General features: G+C 51.2%; 1 protein-coding gene and 1 long non-coding RNA gene across 4 annotated transcripts; one reads left to right on the top strand and one right to left on the bottom strand.

Moving 5' to 3' along the window:
• Positions 1 to 1,615: 1,615 nt before the first annotated feature.
• On the bottom strand, positions 1,616 to 11,159 carry POMGNT1 (protein O-linked mannose N-acetylglucosaminyltransferase 1 (beta 1,2-)). 3 transcript variants are annotated; one of them, XM_043574860.1, is made up of 22 exons: positions 11,049 to 11,159; positions 10,370 to 10,539; positions 9,670 to 9,745; positions 9,361 to 9,479; positions 8,647 to 8,712; positions 8,444 to 8,557; positions 7,466 to 7,583; positions 7,174 to 7,272; positions 6,879 to 7,006; positions 6,454 to 6,524; positions 6,152 to 6,227; positions 5,888 to 5,971; positions 5,757 to 5,798; positions 5,486 to 5,544; positions 5,074 to 5,146; positions 4,857 to 4,985; positions 4,647 to 4,772; positions 3,365 to 3,429; positions 3,126 to 3,170; positions 2,759 to 2,894; positions 2,385 to 2,494; positions 1,616 to 2,285 (listed from the first exon to the last, which is right to left on the bottom strand). In XM_043574860.1, exons 2-22 carry the CDS (start codon positions 10,487 to 10,489, stop codon positions 2,198 to 2,200), a joined length of 1,944 nt encoding a protein of 647 aa, XP_043430795.1. In that variant the 5' UTR covers positions 10,490 to 10,539; positions 11,049 to 11,159; the 3' UTR covers positions 1,616 to 2,197. The 3 variants fall into 3 exon arrangements, with proteins under 3 accessions (XP_043430795.1, XP_043430793.1, XP_043430796.1); XM_043574858.1 differs by having other exon boundaries at positions 9,631 to 9,745; XM_043574861.1 differs by lacking the exons at positions 10,370 to 10,539; positions 11,049 to 11,159 and adding an exon at positions 9,970 to 10,010 and having other exon boundaries at positions 9,631 to 9,745.
• LOC122480444 lies at positions 10,211 to 12,811 on the top strand. Its single transcript, XR_006296573.1, has 3 exons — positions 10,211 to 10,292; positions 10,600 to 10,736; positions 12,579 to 12,811. It is a non-coding gene; the product is annotated as an uncharacterized LOC122480444 (long non-coding RNA).
• Positions 12,812 to 14,295: the final 1,484 nt, after the last annotated feature.

Below are 14,295 nucleotides of genomic sequence, written 5' to 3' on the forward strand. Positions count from 1 at the left end.
AAGAGGTGTGGTCTACACTAGATCCCTTAAATGTCCTGCCACCTGCCTTAGACTTTCTTATCCACTCCTTCTAGACAGTCCTATCCATTTCCTGGTGCTTCTATGACTAAGTTAGATCTTTCTAACTTCTTTGGATCACTGGCTAGGTGAGAATCTGATGAAAATGATGGCTTTTCAGGCTATCTGGGTGGCTCAGTTGGTTGAACATCCGACTTCGGCTCAGATTATGATCTCACAGTTTGTAAGTTTGAGCCCCACATCAGGTTTGCTGCTGTCAGCTCAGAGCTGCTTCAGTTCTTTTATTCCCCTCTCTCTACCTCTCCCTTGCTCATGCTTTCTCAAAGATAAACATTAAAAAAATAAGAAGAAACGGGGGTGCCTGGGTGGCTCAGTTGGTTTAGCATCTGACTTCAGCTCAGGTCATAATTTCATGATTCATGAATTCGAGCCCCACATTGGGCTCTGTGCTGACAGCTCAGAGCCTGGAGCCTGCTTCAGATTCTGTGTCTCCCTCTCTCTCTGTCTCTCCCCCACTTATGTTCTCTCTCTCTCTCTCCCAAAAATAAACATTAAAAAAAATTTTTTTAAGAAGAAATTGATAGCTTTTCTCCAGAAAAATTTATAGATATGGAATCTGCTTACAAAGTACCCAAAGGGGGGCACCTGGGTGGCTCAGTTTGTTAAGTGTCTGACTTTGGCTCAGGTCATGATCTTGCAGTTCATGAATTTGAGCCTTACATCAGGCACTCTGCTATCAATGCAGAGCCTGCTTATGATACTCTGTCTCCCTCTCTCTCTTCCCCTCTCCCACTTGCTTGCTCTCACTCTCTCTCAAAAATAAACAAACATTAAAGGGTGCCTGGGTGGCTCAGTTAGTTAAATGTCCGATTTCAGCTCAGGTCATGATCTTGCGGTTCGTGGGTTCGAGCCCCGTGTCGGGCTCTGTGCTGACAGCTCAGTGCCTGGAGCCTGTTTCAGATTCTATGTCTCCCTCTCCCTCTGCCCCTCCCCTGCTCATGCGATCTCTCTCTCTCTCAAAAATAAATAAAACATAAAAAAAAATTTAAATAATAAACATTAAAAAAAAAAGTACCCTAAGGACCACAGATCCTTGTTCCTACAACTCCATCTTCAGCCCAGTCATAGCCTCCTGAATGATGCCACCCCAGTTCTGTTTCACTCACTTCCTTTCCAACCCCCCTAGACTCACCTGCTCTCCCATCACCTCCCCTAACGCCAAGTATCCCTTTTGCTCTGTTGCTTCATCTCTGGAGACAGGTACCTAAACAGACCAGCTAGGCAGGTTAACTGCCTGATGGGAAGAGGCTTGGGGTGGCTTCTGTAAGCTCAGCCCCAAGTACAGTGAGGCTAAGGTCAGGCTCAGCTGTCTTAAGGTGGAGCTTAGGGAAAAAACCTTGGTGTTTGAGACTGGGGCATCCCCTGGTGGCCAAATGGTGCCAAATGGAAGCTAAACTCTGTGGAGGACAGTAAGGAAAACTCATTATCCATCATGACCATTCTCTCTCCTACCCATCTCTCTCTGTCTCTCTCTCTTCCCCCTCCCTGCCCCCCCCCCCGCCCCCACACAGTCACACCATCATAAAACACATCCCCAGAGGTTTTCTCCTTTTTTAATCAATGACCACCTTATCCAGCTTCGGAAACCTGGACAAAGAGGAGGCTGAGAAGAGGCCTGGTTCAGTGTCTGAGGGTCTCTGAGTGAGTCTGCATCAGCAGGTGGGCCCCAGGGGGCCTGTCCATGGGTTGGGCACAGCAGTTTCCTGAGTAAGAGCCAGCCCCACCCTCAGGGCAGCACCCAGCCAAGAAAGGAATCAAGGCCCTCCAGGCTTCAGCCTTTTCCCAAGGTCCTCAGGACAGTCAATAAATAGGTTAGATTCTGAGCCAGGCTTGGGAGGAGGGAGTGTGCAAAGGGCAGGATCAGCTGCCCAGGGACCCCGATGATTCCCAGGTACTATCCTGCCCCTTCCCACAAGGAAGTAAATAAATAGACCTCCAACTCAAGAACAGGGGCGTTGGAGCAGGGGAAGCCTCCCCTTGAGTTAGTAATTAAGTCTCATGTTAAAAACAAACCAGCCCCAACCCCTGCCAGTGTCTACAAAATCCTACAGGATGGGGTGAAGGGCTAGCCTGCCTGGGGGTACACAGTACCCAGCCCTGCAGGGTCCTGGAAGAGGTCTCATGTCTGTTCTGCAGCTCCTGGGGCTCCCTCTTCCTTTGGGGGTGGCTCCAGGAAAATTGGGATGATGGATGGTGGCTTCTTCACCCTGGAAAGATAATTTGAAAATGTATAGGGAAAAGGTAATTAGCTATGCCCGCTAATCCCACTAGACTCTCACGTCCCAGGTCAGAAAAGAGTCACTCACGAGTAGGGGGAGGCTGGGACGCCCACCACCAGGAAGTGATTCTTCTTCCGAAACAATCTCCACAGGCCCCGGTGGTTGCCACGCACATCCAGGTCCCAGATATGGAGGCACTGGTAGGAGTGGGACAGAGTGAGAGGCAAGGGTCAGAGAGCTGTGGGGAGGGGCCACTGAGGACCCTTGGCTCAGCCTCCAGCCCCTCAACAGTCTCAATTTGTAAGACGTAGCATCTTCTAGAATATGGAATTGGACAAAGGGTTTGAAAGAGGGGTTCCCAGAGGATGAAGAAAAGGTTCTGAGGTAGAAGATTCCAGAACAAAGGCTCCCTGTATCTGGTGGGGAGGAGTAAGCCTGGGGTGGGTATGTTAGTGGGGCACCTTGGCAAGCTGGGTCCAGGTGATAAAGTCATCATCTTTCTCCATTCGGATGAAGGCCACATAGGTGTGGCCCTCTGTGTCTGGCAGGAAAGAGTCTTCACAAGGGTTCTTGCTGTGGTCCAGAACCTCAGCTTCGCTGCAGCAGAGGGTAGGGGAGAAAGGCCAAGACAGAGCCTGCTTCATGGGTGTGTTTTACAAGGCCCTGTGCTTAGTTTAAAGCTCTGCTATTGCTGTCTTGAAATTCTTAATTTTTCAACAAGGTGTCCTGCTTTTCATTTTGCAGCGTGCCCCAAATATAATGGGGCCAAGACCCCCAGTATTTGCCTCCTCACTCCCTGCCATATATCCCTACTGCCATAGGCCATACCTGAGCAGCCTGTGAATTTCTGCTTCATAAGCTTCCTTCTTCAGACTGAAGGAGAAGGAAAAATGGGTCAGGGGAAGGGGTAACCCCTCAGGTTCCAGGGGCAAGGCAAGGGATTACATGAGAATTGGGTGGCAGCAAGGCTGGGGTAAACAGCAGGCCCCAGGGTTGGAGGGGAATATTGAAGATTGGTCATCAAGGCTCCTAGATATCCTCCCCTCTGCTCTGTCCCCATCCCTGACCTGTCCACGTTCCTGAGCTGGACACCTGGAACCGTGTTGAACTTGTGCTTCTTGAAGTAGGCCTCCTGAAGTGGGTGTGAGGGTGAACATTAGGGCATTACACTCTCAGGCCCACACCCGCCCATTGACCCACCACATAGCCATAAGGCCCACAGATGAAGTCCTGGACCCAGAGAGGTCCCCCTAATTTCCCTCCATCTTCCCTATCCTCCTCTTTGTAGCATCTTTGGCCGGCTCTCATAGCCTTTTTTTTTTTTTTTTTAAGTTTATTTATTTATTTTGAGAGAGAGAAAGACTGTGAACAGGGGAGGGGCAGAGAGAGAGGGAGAATCTCAAGCAGGCTCTGCACTGTGAGTGCAGAGCCCTATGCAGGCCTCAAACTCAAGAAACTGTGAGATCATGACTTGAGCCAAAATCAAGAATCAGATGCTTAACTGATGGAGCCACCCAGGCGCTCCTGCTCTTACTAGCTTTAATTTCAGCTCCCTCATTGCTAGAGACCTCATGCCCACACCAGCAGCTCATGCTCCTGACCCCTGGGTTAGTCCCTATTCCCAGTGGTTCTCCCCGGGTCTGCTGTTGTAGAGCCACAGAAGCCAGAAACAGGCCCTGTGGGGACCAGAGGGCAAAAGGCCAGGCTGAGCTGAGACGGAGGAAAGTGCTAAGACCAAGGTACTGAAAATGTCAATGCCTGCCCCTCTCTGGGAGATGAGTAGGGTCTTGTATAAGCCGATCTTTCAGGGTCCTTCTGGAATCTAGGAGGTTCTAAGCTGCCCATATGTTCCTTTGGGCTGGCCTGTCTCAATGCATACTCTTGCTGTATGTGGGGAGTGGCCCTTTGGACACAGCCATGTAAAGCATGGAGGCCCAGGGACCTCCCTGTTCACTTTGGGCTGAGGCTTGGGCCCCTCCACTTGCAAGGACAGGAGAGGGCAAAGCTTCCAGGGCTGCATAAGCGCCTGGTGACAGAAATCCCCTCCCCACACCCACAGTCGGGTGCTAAAAATAGTAATAATGAAAAAAATACGAGCTAACCCTTATATAATGCTTGCAGTTCAAAGCATTTTACATATATTAACTCATTTAAGCCTCGTAACCTGGAACCCTTGTGATAGGTAATATCTTTATCCTCATTTTACAAATAAGGAAACTGAGGCAAATGAAGATAAGGAATTTTCCCCAAAGTTATTAAGTGGAAGAGCTGGGACTGCTCTAGAGTCCATGTTCTTGCTCTATCTACTATTCTGTGCCCACCTCCACAATATCCCTGCCTCCCACTCACATGGAAGTAGCCATTCATGTTGAGGCCAACGATGCCGAAGTGGTAGGATCTGGAAACATCAGGGATGATGCACTCTCGGCCTCGGCGTTGTTCAGGCATCCGCATCCACATGTCCCAGTCCCAGAGCTGGGGGCATGGAAGATTATGATGGTTAAGAGGTTTGGAGCTGGGAGGGGACTCCAGCCCACTCACCCTACCCTGCCAGGGCACCTTTTCCGGTGTGGGCCACTTGGGCTCAAGCTCCTCCTTATACAGGGACTTCCTGAGCACCCAGCCCAGGCCAGGCATGGTCTCCACACGGTACAGCAGTGCTGGGTCCTCAGCTGTGTGTTCATATCCCTGGGGACAGGGGTGCCATGGTGGGAGGTATCAGCTTGGTGCTTGTGCTGTACCAACACCCCAGCTGACCCCTGGCCACTTGGCTTACTTGGTCGTTCCAGGCAGAGATACAGTACAGGCTGTCGTCCTCTTCTAGTAGGTGGATGGACTGGCTCAGGAAACTGAGACAGGCAGGGTCCAAGGGTTCAGGGAAGGACAAGGACAAACCCAGTCACACAGTGATGCTGGAGGAGCTAGAGATGGGACTCAGGAGTCATGCCTACTTGTCCCTTCCCCCAAATCCCCACTGTGTCTACCCATCCTTCTACTCTCTACTCCAACCCCAACACCTGCTGTCCTACCTTTGCAGGCTTTCCCCCCACTTTTAAGCTTATTTTCCTCAGAAAGCTCTCCCAGACATCCCACTGCCTTCTTTCCTGGAGACCCAGTTAAGCAAAGAGGCCCAAGGAAGCCTATAGGAGCTGAGTGGAGAGGTACTTATGGAAGGGCACTCCCCTCACCTGAAAAAGTCCACAGCAATGTCCAGGTCCTCTTCCAGAACCACGGCAAACCTGGCTTCCTGCAGGGGGAGGGGGACAGCATGACCCCAAGGGGGCCTTTCCCATCCTGTGCCTCCTCCACCCCCATCTTATTTCTCAAGCAGCACTACCCCTGTTTTCCAGATCAGGAAGCTGAGGTCCAGAGAGGAGAAGAGCTTGCTGTATAATAAGACCAGACCTTATACCCATGTTTCTCCTCCCTAGGTCCAAGGACTTTGTCCTTACTACTCACCGGAAACAGGTTGAAAGTGGCAGTGAGGCTGGCTTTGTAGTGCTGGGTGGGGAGCGGAAAGAGGGCACATGAGCTTTGGGGTGGATGGCAGGGTCAGGTGTCTGCCCCTTCCATCCTTGCCTAGGCAGTACCTGAGACACACGGGCATTCTTGATGCTGATAGGAGTGTGCTGGATGCCCCTCAGACCAAACAGGGCCACCACATCCATTGGCTCCTAGAAGGCATGGCCACTGGTCACCATGTGAGCCACCTCCCCCTGCCCACCTTGCAGGCTCCGCCATGCCAAACCATTCACATTTCACAGCCCTTGCCTTGGCCGTCTCTTGTGATCATTGCTACTCAGCACCCACGGCCCTGGGCTCTGCTCTTCCCATAGCCCCCAAACCCCACTCACCTCATAGTAGCCATCGATGAAAACCGTTATCATCTGGGGAGACACCCCCTGGGCTGAGAGTAGAGAGCGCAGCATCCTGGGGAGCCCAGGGATGGGTTAGGTCTCTGTCACCCAACTCTGGGTTCCCTTGTGCTTATCGATGGGTCCACATCCCCCTGTTCACCCACATGGGTGAATGGGCCTAGAATCTGTTGCCTTTCTGCCCACCTCAAGAGTTCCTCCTGCAGGCAGATAAGCTTGAGGGTCCCACTTGCTAAGCACCCTCCTGTTCAGTGCTGGATACAGCCCACTCCCAGGCTCACCTGTACAAGTAATTGGGCCGGTTCCCTGCAATCACAGCCACAGGCACATTAAGGACCTTGTTGTCTGGGAGCTGAGGGAGAAACAGCTTTTAGTTCTTGCCTCACTCCCTCTTCACATTGGGATCCCCACCTAGGGAAGAGTTCTTTGGGGAGAAGGCGACTCGAGAGTAGAGAGGGAAAAGGCAGAGGGTCTCCCTGTCCCGGCCCTCCCATACACTCAACCCACATCCAACTCCAGGCCTTTGTTCACATGGCCTACTCTTCCCCCCAACAGGATGCCCCCCCGTCTTTCAGAGCTCAGCACAGATCCTCGGGTCCTGGTTCCCTCTCAGGCTGAGGTAGGGAAAGCCCAACCTGGCTTTTTCCTAGGGCTTCTGGCCGAGTTGAGAAGGAGTCCAAGCCTCACTGTCTAAGGCTGCACTCACTGGGTCAGGGCTGAACTCGATGGGTGTGGGGTCCTTGCAGCTGCACACACTCCCATAGCCCTCAACTTTGCTGCAGAAGCGCCGGCGGCGACGGTTCAGCTCTGTGTCTGCCCAGTGGCACTCGGCCTCTGAGGGAGGGATGGGGTCAACAGGATGAGGCATGTAGGGGCAGAAGACCAGTGTGGTTTACAAAACCCCAGGCACTCAGTCAAGAGAATAAAGCTCCATTAAGAGGACCCAAATCCCCACCTCCAGCCCAGGCACTGCCCTGGAGCCCAGACCCCACTGACCCCACCTTCAGCTGAGCTCAGCGGCACATCTGTCTTCAGCAGGACTGGGTCCCCCCAGGAGGAGAGGGCAGGTGACTTAGAATGTTTCTCCCCAAGGACAGGACCTAGCAGGGGGTAGGAATGAGGGGCAATGGGGGCCCAGGCTCCAGTTTGAAAGCTTCTTCCCAACTCTCTGCCCACTTTCATCCAGCCCACCACTTCTGGCTCCTATTTGCCCCCAACCCCACCCCATCTCTTGGTGTTCTGTTCCTTCCAGACCCCTGATACTTTAGGGTGGATGGCCCATGGTGCCGGTACCTCCTTTCCGTCCCACGAAGGCCCAAGTGTCCCTCCAGCCCAGGGCAGGGCCAGCCTGACTGCCCAGGCTCCTCAGCAGAGCCTTGGCCGTGTCCTTGAGGTGGAAGGAGCCCTCGTCCTGGGAGACCAGAGAAAGTGGTCAGCCTGCCTGCCATGGTTCTGGGTGACCTGGCTTCATGGAGCACTCGCTATGTGTCAAGCATCACGCAAAACCTTTTTTTTTTTTTTTTTTTTTTTTTGCAAAACCTTTTATTTAAATTAGCTCGTTAAATTATCCCAACAACCCTCTGAGGTTACTATCCTTTCACAGTTAAGAAAACTGAAGGTTTAGAGAGATTCTGAGAATTATCCAAGACGGCCATGCTAGTAAATCCTTACCATGATCCCATACAATCTGCATCTCTCCGCTTTTTTCCCACCACTTCCCTCCCCTCCCTTAGTTTGTTCCAGCTCCACTGGCATCCCTGCAATTCCTCAAGCATGCTAAGCACCTTCCCACTTTAGGGCCTTTGCACTCGTCAATCTTCTTCTCTAGAACACTCTTCCTCCAGATAGTCACCTGGCCCTCTCCTTACTTCCTCCAGCTTTCTGTTCACGTCACTTGCTTAACAGACACCTTCCCTTTCTAAAATGCATCACCCATTATTCTGTCTTCCCTGCTTCACTATCTTCAGTAAGTTATCATTTCCTGACATCACACGTTTATCTGGCTTTTTTGTTGTTGATCTTGCCCCGCAGAATGTAAGTTTCATAAAGGTTGCTTCTGATTGTAGCTCTAGCACCCAGATCAGTGCCTGGCATGCAGTAGTTGCTCAATAACTATTTGCTAAATAAAAATGACAAGGCTAAGATTGGAACCTGTATTACCTTCCTCCAGAGGTTCTTCCCACTATGCTTTATGAGGGGTATAGAACCCAGGGCCATGAGCAAAGTTGGAATTGGGGGCATTGGGAGAAGGACCAGGGCAGAGTCACTGACCTTGACAGTGCAGATGAGCACTCGGCCAGGTGCCACCATGTTGAGGAACAGCACCATGGCCTCATCCTCATGAGGTGAGTATGTGTCAAACACACGCTTTGCCATCACATGGCCCTGGCAGGGACATACCTCTCATGAGTTAATGTCACCAGCAAGGTGGGCTGAGCTTCAGCCCTCCAGGTCCCCCACCCCTAGAACCTCACCGTGGCCTGGTTGAGAACGATGACATGGATGCCCCGGCCTTGCTCCCGAGCCTCGTCCTCCAGCACCTACAGGGTGGCAGAGACAAAATCCAACTCTTCATGGTGGCATTCAAGGTCTCTCTGTCTTATGGGAATTTAAAAAATCAGCTGCATGAAACCTCTCCTCCTGCCTATGCCTCTGTTAACAGTTCTTTTCTGACCCAGCCTGAATGCCACCTCTTCCAGAAAACCTCCTTAAGTTATCCATTAGAGAGATCAGATCTTTCTAGAACCCTCCTCTCTACGGCTTTCAGACTCTTAGAGCCCTAACGTCTCTTCCTCGTGCTGGAGATATTATAATCCATCAGATTAAGCCCCTCAAACTGGGGCCAGCTCTGATTACCTCTAGGTCCCCAATGCCTGGAACTAGGCTGAGGTCAAAGAAGGGACCAGAAAACAGTTATGGGATAAGTCAATGAATTATCTACCTACTGATACTAACGATCACTTTGCATAATATTCCACTACACGCAACACATTTCACATACTTTTCTTTTAATCCTGACAAGGAGAAATCATTAGTCCCAGCCTTTAGATAAGGAACTGAGGCCTCCAGAGCCACATAGTTTGAAAGTGGCAGAGATGCAGTACCCACTCAGGCAGTGGATCCCAGAGCCACGGACCCACACCCTGAGTAGAATACAATGGCTGTACACCCGACACTGGCCCACTTACCGTAGTGCCATCCACAGCTACATATACTTTGCTGCGGCTTGAGTACACCTCCACATCCAGAACCCGTCGGGGACCACTGCCCCTGCGCCGTGATGGCTCTAATCGGCCCAGGGCCTCATCTGTAGAGGTGCAAAGGTCAGGGAGATGGTCTTTCCAGCAGCATCTCATCCCTTGGGATCTGCCTACCATTTCAGCTGTGAGATCCCGGGGGACCCCTCCCCCCCCACCACTCCACCTCAACAGCCAATCCCATCCTCAGCCTGGCCCCACCATAGTCTTGTTCTGGCTCCGAGTCTCCATTGGCCTCACTGATTGCTCGACGCGTGTCCAGGATCAACTTGATGTTGACAATGACGGTCACCAGTAGGAAAAGCACTGCCCCTGTCTGAGAGGAGCAGTAGGGATGACTAAAGAGGGGCACCCCCTCCAGATCATTGAGGGTCTTCCTGAAAGGAGGGCCCTGGCTGCAGTGAGGACACAGGGAGATCCTGGGGCCTCTCGTCCCTCTGTCCACCCAGTTCTACTCCCCCCAGCCAGGGTCCAGTTTCACAACCACCTCCTCCTGGGAACCACCCCTGACCCTTCTCTCTTCATCAGGGCCCTTCCTACCCAGAGCTCCTGTATTCTTCCATTTGAGGCCCTGATTTCCTTGGTCCCCTCCACAATTAGTTCCTAGAGATGGAGCCAGTCCCAGAGAACCAAGCTGGGGATCAGAAGACCTGGGTCTTAGCTCTGACTGCCTGACAGGTGTGTGTACCCCTGGGCAAAGCCTTCCTGATTAGACTTCAGGTTTTTGTCAGAAGCCTAGGAGGTTGTACTTGGGTTCTGATTCTAGAACTCTGGGCCCAAACCACCACCTTGTAGCGACGTGACACAAAGAGGTTTCCTCTCTAGAAACCTGCCGCCCCTTTCCAGGGTTGGGGGTAGCCAAGGTAAGTCCCAGTGCCAATAGTTTAGGCTAGGGTAAAGCTGGGAGGGAGCCCCTAAGAGGTTTGGGACATTTCTATACCTGACAGAATCTCCGCAGGGCCCGCTGGTTGGTCAGTTTATACTTCCAGGTAAGATACCAGCTCCGCTTCTTCCGAGCCCCAAAGGGCTTGATGAGGGAGCTGGGCTTCCAGTCGTCCATGCCGGATTGGGGAGTCACCACTGTCCTGGCCAACCCATGCCTTCAGGAATCTGAGAGACCAGAGGGTCACATGGAGTAAGGTGTTCCTCCCAAAGTCTGATACCTTCTAGGGAGACCAGGGAGGACCTCCCAGCAACGCTTCCCTGAAGACATCCACGCTGTGTGACCTGAGAAAAGTGGCTCAACTTCTCTGGAGAGGAAACCTTCAGAGGGGTCAGATCACCTGGAAACTCCCCCTGGGGCTGGGGTAACTGACACAGATGCTCGGGGACCTTCCCCCCCCCCCCCCCGCCCCCCGCGCCGGAGAAGGGGCCAAATAATCGGCTCTCGAGGTTTATCAGCTCCTAAAAGGGCCAAGCTCCAGGTCTTCCTAGTCCTGTTGTGGGCAAAGGGCGGAGACAACCCCCTTCCCCAGCCCCCAATCCTCCACCCCCTTGCGCCCTCGCCCTCTCCTATCTGGCCCCATTCTTCTCCTCCCATGGCTCGGGGCCGCCTGAGGACTCGGGAAACCTGCCCCGGCCGCGCCACCCCTCCCGGACTCTTGCCCAGAGGCACTCACGGCTCAGGGGGCCCGGGCCCCACTCGGGCCCCTCTCGGGCCCGCACTGCTCGGCCCGGCGCGCCGCGGCCTCCGCCTCCTCCATGCCGTTCGCGGCCCCGCCCCGGCCCGGCCCGGCCCGCCTCCCCGCTTCCGCCGCCGCCGCCGCGGGGTGAGAGGGCGGCGGGCGGCGCTTAGGGCGGCGGCGACGAGTGTCAGCAGCCCTCGAGTGCCGCGAATACTCAGCAGCCCCCGGCTCGCAACCAGCGGGCGGGGTGGCTGCTGGGGAGAGCAGATCCGGCCCCCACCCCCACCCCCGACGTCTTGGTCCCCAGCATCGCCGATGGCAAACTGGATTCAAGTCGGAGTCCTAGAGATTTGGACTAGACCACTCGGGATTCCAGGGTCATAGGGCCTACAGGCCTCGGACACAGCTACCTGCTCCCCTTGCTTGGCCAAGGCTGCATGCACCTAGGTCTAGGGTATGCAGGCCTAGGGTATGCGTTTGGAGGCTGAGGGGAATTAAAAACCTGCTTCTACCACGACCCGAGACCTTGGGCAAGTCACTGCACGTCTCAGCCTAGGTTCCCTCATCTGTGAAATGCTTACTCTATATGATGCTTACTCTATGCCAGTCACTGTTCAAGCACTTTACTTCCATCAACTCATTGAATTCCACAACCCCGTGAGTTAGGTGCTATTACTAATGAGGCCCAATGTCACAAAGCTAGGAGAGCTAGAATTCAAACCTAGGCATCCCAGCTCCGGATTTTACTCACAACCCCTGCCCTATACTGACAAGAAAAATACAGAGTTGTTGTGAAGGTTTAATGAGATAATACATATAAAGCACTTAGCTTAACATAGTAATTCTCAAACTTTACCTTGCATCAGAATCACTTGGAGGGTGCCTTAAAACACAAATTGCTGGGCCCCATTCTAAGAGTTTTTGATTCATAGTCTGGGGTAGAGCAGAATACTGCATTTCTAACAAGTTTCTAGGTGATGGAGATGCTTATTTGAAGTGAATGGGTAGCTATGCAAGTTGTAAGCAGAGGAGCAATATAGTCCCATTTAAGAGAACCTTTACTGTTTTGTGAAGGCTGTTTTAAAAGGAAACAGAGGAAGCCAGACCAGTTAGATTTTTTTTTTTGAGCTCTCCATATTCCACCTGCTCCCTACGTGGTGGGATGGTATCCCCCCCCCCCCCACCAAATGTTAACAGTACTTATCTTAGAAGCTAAGATAATAAGTGATTTTTCCTAATAGGTATGTATTAGAGAACAGAAAAAAATGCAACACATTTTATTAGCATTTGAAAAAGATGTCCCTCGGGGCTCCTTCCTGATCTTCACTCCTCAATCTCACTTTCTATGGAAGATCATATCCACTCTCTTGACCTCTGTAACCACCTAGATTCTTACACTCATATCTGCAGTCCTAATATTTCCTGAGCTCCAGGCTGACCTGTATCTAATTGCCTGCTGGACATCTTCACAGGCCCCTCCAACTCAATGTGACCCTTGCTGTAATCATCTCTTCCCACTCTTAGATCTCTTTTGGGGTTCCCTTCCTTGGTGAATGACAGCAGGAACAGCTGAAGTCATCCTTGACTCCTCATCTCCAACAACCAGCCGAGGTGTCTTTACTCACCAGCATACTCTCTGCACCACGCGCAATGGCTAGTAAATGGTAGATGCTCCATAATATTTATTGAAATCACTCGTTTCCTGAGCAAATACTCATGAATGCCACTATAAACAAATAAATGTAACCAGTCACCAAGTCTTGTCAGTCTTACCTCCTTAAGAGTCCTCCATTGTGGTCTAACTGTTCTCCAATCTCACAACCTGCCCCTCCCTAGTCCAGTCCATTTCAGTTTCTTCCCTTCCAACGAGGTTCCTTGACTCCAGATTTGTACCCCTCCAATCCTTTCTCCTTGCAAAATACAGAGCAGTTTTTCAAAAAGGTAAATCTGGTTTTTAACCTCTGATTTAAAACTCTTCTGTGGATCAAGAGATATCAAGGAAAAACACATTACTTAAGGTTACAAGGTAACCATTAGATGACCTAAAAATAGTGATAGTAATATTTAGGGTCAGTGGAAGAAGGGAAGTACAGAGTGTGAGATAAATCTATATTTATCATAATAGGAAGTGAGTAGATGATACTTAAAATTAATAAATAGTAGTACTGTATAAGCATATGTAGAGTTATGTGTATAAACACCAGAAAAAAAAAGCTGAACATCATTGTCTTTGGGGTGTGGGTATAGAGGTGGGAAAAGATAAAGCAGGGTTTGGATTGTAAATCCTTCTGTGACCATGGGCTGAAATAATTTGTATTAAAAACCCAAATCAAGCCAAAACAACAACAAAAAAGTTTTTCATGGCTCCTCATTGCTTATAAAATATAATCCAAGCACTATAGAACTATCTTCTACAGTTCTACAGCATCATGGCCATTGCCTGGGAGCTTGTTAGAAAAGAAGAATCTCAGACCCATCCCAGATCTACAGAATTACAATCTGCATTTTAACAAGATGTGCAGAAAATTCATATGCACAGTCAAGCTTAAGAAGCATCAGTCTGGGGCGCCTGGGTGGCGCAGTCGGTTAAGCGTCCGACTTCAGCCAGGTCACGATCTCGCAGTCCGTGAGTTCGAGCCCCGCGTCAGGCTCTGGGCTGATGGCTCAGAGCCTGGAGCCTGTTTCCGATTCTGTGTCTCCCTCTCTCTCTGCCCCTTCCCCGTTCATGCTCTGTCTCTCTCTGTCCCAAAAATAAATTTAAAAAACGTTGAAAAAAAAAAAAAAGAAGCATCAGTCTACAGGATCTGATCTGTCTGGCCCATGTGGACCTTTCATCTTCCATACTGATTACTTCTCAGTGGCCAGAAGAACGTTACTTTCTTGTTTGTTTGTTTGTTTGTTTGTTTAGAGCAAGCAGGGGAGGGACAGACAGAAAGGGAGAGAGAGAATCCCAAGCAGGTTCTACACTGTCATTACAGAGCCAGATACGGGGCTTGAACCAACAAAACGTGAGATCATGACCTGAGTCTAAACCAAGAGTCCCTTGCATAACCAACTGAGCCACAAGGCACAGAATGTTACTTTCTATTTCTTTAATCTAAACTCAGTGGCTGGGAGGGGTGGTGGTGGTGCCTGACTGACTCCCTCTTGATCCCGGTTGTGAGTCTGAACTCCACCTTGGATGTAGAGATTACTTACAAACAAACAAACTTAAAAAAATAAATTCAGTGGCTACACTGAA

This window comes from Prionailurus bengalensis, chromosome C1 (genome assembly GCF_016509475.1).
Source record: "Prionailurus bengalensis isolate Pbe53 chromosome C1, Fcat_Pben_1.1_paternal_pri, whole genome shotgun sequence".
NCBI lineage: Eukaryota > Metazoa > Chordata > Mammalia > Carnivora > Felidae > Prionailurus > Prionailurus bengalensis.